At 51.0% G+C, this 4990-nt stretch overlaps 1 protein-coding gene across 1 annotated transcript in view; it reads right to left on the reverse strand.

The window, feature by feature from the left end:
• Window positions 1-4990, reverse strand: part of LOC106807598 (zinc finger protein castor homolog 1-like) — a gene marked incomplete at its 5' end in the record, with an annotated part of 16510 nt that overhangs the window by 6944 nt on the left and 4576 nt on the right. The window contains 5 exon segments of the mRNA XM_014809993.1: window positions 233-365; window positions 1223-1345; window positions 2066-2313; window positions 2515-2681; window positions 3892-4029. Coding sequence (XP_014665479.1) covers window positions 233-365; window positions 1223-1345; window positions 2066-2313; window positions 2515-2681; window positions 3892-4029 — 809 coding nt within the window.

A 4990-nucleotide genomic window follows, 5' to 3' on the forward strand; every position in this document is an offset into this window, starting at 1 on the left:
GATAGCGTGAGATTTATGAGATTTCCGCAGCGATTGTGTGAGATTTGTGAGATATTGCAACACTTCCCGCTACAGTTTGGAGGTGAAGGAGTTGTGAGGGTTGCGAGATTTCTGCTGCGATGGCGTGAGATTTGCGAGATATTGTGACACTTCTACTTATAATGTCGGTGTTATAGGCATCAAGCTCCTATTTAGCTCCTTGATAGGCGTGATAGACGGGAACAATGCTCACCCATTTACAGTGGTAGTGCTTGTCGCGGCCACTGTAGGGACAGTCTACGCCGTCACGAAAGCGTCTGCACGGGTTGTTGGCCTCGTACATCCAGTAGCAAGTCCGTGCAACAATATCCTGTTGCTCATGCGACCTGCAAACATGTGTTCACCATAGTATGAATTCATATTTATCTTGTGTTAAATCCAAGAAATTAACTTACTATCGAAATTTTCGATCTCCCTTCGGGAAATCTTCATCAGAACGTGACGTCACCATAGGTGGCAGCATTCATACATGTCACTATAGGTCAGCGTCACCGGCAAAATAACTGCAACGGGTGACAGAGACTGAGACCACCCATGTCTCACTGACAGTACCACCTGAATGTATAACCGGAGTGTAATATTGGTCGCTACACGTGACCTTTTGATTTCATTTAACGCTTAGGCCAAAACAAAATATATGTGTGGTTACCGTTTCATGCCGAAAAAAAATAGGGTAGGTAGGTAGGGAAAACATTTTATTTTATTGAAACATTTTATTTACGAACCATGTCCGAAGGATGTGCGTTGTGCCTTTTGAAGCAAGAACTGTCTAATTCATATTTTATTTTTTTTTTAACTTTAAAGAAAATTGACAATAAAATGTTTAGGGTAGCTGGGAATAAATAGGGTCGGTCGGGAAACCGTAACCACACCTATATTTTGTTTTGGCCTTAGAGCAAATGAGGTATCATGGCGGTGTCATCGCGGCTGGAGAAGTAAGATATGTGTTGCTACACAAGAGGAGCAAAGCTCTACAGAAGTAGCGTTAACTTAGAAGCAACATGCGGAAGGGAGGGTCAGATCACGCAAATCCAACCACCATGCGCTGAGATGACCGAGGCACTAAAACGTGTGTGTAGAAGGATGGAGGGATTCTTCCTGACATGCACTATTTCACGCGTCTGCATGCCGGCAGGGAATGCTGGGAGAAACATGCAGCTCCGCGCGGCACCACCAGCGCTACCTTGCATGCCAGCGTATGCCGTCCTTGGACTTGAAGATGGCAGAGCAATCTGGGGCCGTGCAGTGGTAGTGGTCCTTGTAGAGGAACTCACAGGTGGGCTGGCACGGATCGTTAGCCGTAAACCTGCCGACACATCATGCAGTTAGTACACCCACCTGGTCACGTCCACCTGAGACCACACACCTGATGAAACCACACACCTGAGACCTCACACCTGAGACCACACACCTGAGACCACACACCTGAGACCACACACCTGAGACCTCACACCTGAGACCACACACCTGAGACCACACACCTGAGACCTCACACCTGAGACCACACACCTGAGACCTCACACCTGAGACCTCACACCTGAGACCACACACCTGAGACCACACACCTGAGACCACACACCTGAGACCACACACCTGAGACCACGCACCTGAGACCACACACCTGAGACCTCACACCTGAGACCACGCACCTGAGACCACGCACCTGAAACCATGCACCTGAGACCACACACCTGAGACCACACACAGGGGAATACTCCAGGAAGGGGAGGCCGCTACCCACACGCGTGGGCTACTCCCGATCCAAGCACTACCCGTGCACCATGTTAGTACGAAAGCGAGTAGGAAAAGAAAATACACGTGCACGACACCTTTGGAGTGACGTTGGGAGTGGGAAAGTAGGCGACGATCTGTTGATAGTAACAGCTATTGTCCATAACCTCAAGCTGGAGAGTGATTCCAGAATTGTAAAGCAGGTGGGGGATGCAGACGCAGGGATACAGGCATAATAATACAGATGCAGACATAGGGACGCAGGGATACAGATAGAACACACGCAGGCACCTACCTGACCAGGTAGCTCTTCCACTCCTCGTCTCTCTCTTTCTTCCTCATCGCACACTCCAACGTGCTCGCCTCGCCCAGCTCCTCTTTCGGCTCCCGCTTCACCTGCAGCTCACCAGGCGGCGCCACCTCCTCGGGCTTCGCCTCCAGAGACCGCGTCGGCAGCGGCGGCGGCACGGAGAGGTTGAGCACGCCCGCGAGGTCGACTCCCGTCAGCAGGGTCGCGAAGCTCGCAAACGACGACGGGAGCGTCTGCGCGAGGTGATGCTGCGTCGCCGTCGCCGTCGCCGACGACGACGCGGCGACGGTTGCCGTCGGCGACGCGGCCGGCGGGAAGCTGAGCAGCTGCGGCTGGCCGAGCAGGAGTTGCTGCGCGTGCGGCGGCGGCGGAGAGTAGTGAGTGGCGGTGGCGGCGGCGGCGGGGCGGGGCTGAGCGACGCTGGCGCCCCCCGCCTTCTGGTTGAACGGCGTCGTGATGGTCGTGCGTGTCGTCGTGCCGTTGGGCGTCGTCGAGAACGACACCTCCTTGAATTTCTTGTAGGAGTTCTCGGAGTCGCGGCGCTCGTGCTTGCGCTTGTGCGAGTACAGCTGGCCGGTCGAGTGCAGCACGTAGTGGCAGCCTGCAGGGCGGAGAGCGGAGGCAGCGACGTTAGAAACATGGGAGCGGCGTGTGTGAAACGCAGCGTGGTAGCAGCAACCTGAAACACGTGGGGGAGGGAGGGAGGGATGGAGGGAGGGAGGGAGCAATGGAGGGATGAAGGGAGGGAGGAAGGTAGGGACGGAGGGAGGGGAGGGAGGGATGAAGGGAGGGATGGATGGAGGGAGGCAGGGTAGTGAAGGCAGGCAGGGATGGAGGGGAAGGAGGAAGTGAGGAAGGTAGGGAGGGAGAGAGGGAGTGAGGAAAGGATTAATGGAGTGAGGGAGAGAAGGAAGAAGGCAGAGAGGAAGGGATCTAAAATCTGTGTAGCAAGCATCCACCTGCCCTGACCGACACTGTTCTGCTTGCACAGTGAGCTTCATCTCTTGGTGAAGCTGGCAGCACTAGTACGAAGCAACTCAGTGTCGAAGAATAGAACATGAAAGCGACATTGGGAACCGACCACCGAGAGAGAGAGAGAGAGAGACTCATGATCTGGGAAGGTTACCGGGGGCAACGATGATGCTTGGAACTGAGGATGCCACAGCATTGACTGCAAGACAGGACGGCAGGGATAACATGAAGCCAGACTGACCAAACGTCAGACCTCTGGTGGCCGGGAGACGGGAGACGCGAAACCGCAATGTTACAGAGCGATGGGGGTGAGCGTATCTTTGCGTGCCGCACGCGAGTTTTTAAATCGTAGGATGGCGACTGATGATTGATAAATTATTCGTACTTTAATACCCTGCCCCTAACCCTGCCCCTAACCCTAATCCTAACCTTAACCCTAATCAGTCACCATCCTACGTCACCATCAGTTACCGTCCTGTCCTTCAGTCGCCATCCTACGATTTAAAAACTAGCGTGCCGCACAGTGTGAAACACAACTCTATATTACAACAACAACACGTATAATCACAGGTCATGCTGGTCGCTTAGTATACAGACGTCGGACAGCTATCAGATGAAATAAAAATGACAAATAAAAACCTCGAGCAATGAAACGAAGCACGATGACGCCGCCGCGTGCGCGGTTAGCCACACACGTACAGGCATTGGCAACAACGTCAAACAAACAAGAGCCAGCCACAGCAGCAGCGGCGACACCTGGTGTGTCCGCTATCGCGCATGCCACTCCGCTCACCGATGAAGCGGGATGGGGGGGACGGAGGGGGCGTACTCGTACATACCAGGCCTTATACAGTGTATGTGGTTGCACACTTTGGAAAATCGGCAATTCTCGTACGTGCAGTGTTCATGCTTCATGAACTTCTTAAAGCCGTCCCGTCTAAGCTGTTCGTCTTTGATGTGGTAAGCCTTGTGCTTCTCTGAAAATGCGCAGAAACACTCGTTCAGCAGATTGCCGCCGATGAGGTGGCACGTAGATGGCGCCACCGGTCTGCTCGACTTCTTGTGGACGCACGTATGCGGAGCAGTCTCTTGCTGATGTGTCTTCCGAATGTCCGATTTCCTTATCCTCTAATCCTGCGTCACATTTCCCTATCCGTAAGTAAATCCTGTGTTTTCTTTCCCCATTTGTGTATCCTGCATTTGCTTTCCCTACCAGCTAATCTTACATTTGCTTTCCCTACCAGTTAATCCTACATTTGTTTTCTTTACCAGTTAATCCTACATTTGCTTTCCATACCAGTTAATCCAACATTTGTTTTCCCTACCAGTTAATCCTGCATTTGCTTTCCATACCAGCTAATCCTACATTTGATTTCCCTACCAGTTAATCCTACATTTGATTTCCCTACCAGTTAATCCTACATTTGCTTTCCTTACCAGCTAATCCTACATTTGCTTTCCTTACCAGCTAATCCTACATTTGCTTTCCATACCAGTTAATCCAACATTTGTTTTCCTTACCAGTTAATCCTGAATTTGCTTCCCATACGAGCTAATCCTACATTTGCTTTCCCTACTAGTTAATCCTGCATTCGATTTCCCTACCAGTTAATCCTGTATTTGCTTTCCCTACCAGTTAATCCTACATTTGTTTCCCTACCAGTTAATCCTGCATTTGCTTTCCCTACCAGTTAATCCTGTATTTGCTTTCCCTACCAGTTAATCCTACATTTGTTTTCCCTACCAGTTAATCCTGCATTTGCTTTCCCTACCAGTTAATCCTGTATTTGCTTTCCCTACCAGTTAATCCTACATTTGTTTTCCCTGCCAGTTAATCCTGTATTTGCTTTCCCTACCAGTTAATCCTACATTTGTTTTCCCTACCAGTTAATCCTGCATTTGATTTCCCTACCAGTTAATCCTGCATTTGATTTCCCT

This window comes from Priapulus caudatus, unplaced genomic scaffold (genome assembly GCF_000485595.1).
Source record: "Priapulus caudatus unplaced genomic scaffold, Priapulus_caudatus-5.0.1 Scaffold225, whole genome shotgun sequence".
Classification (NCBI taxonomy): Eukaryota; Metazoa; Priapulida; class Priapulimorpha; order Priapulimorphida; family Priapulidae; genus Priapulus; species Priapulus caudatus.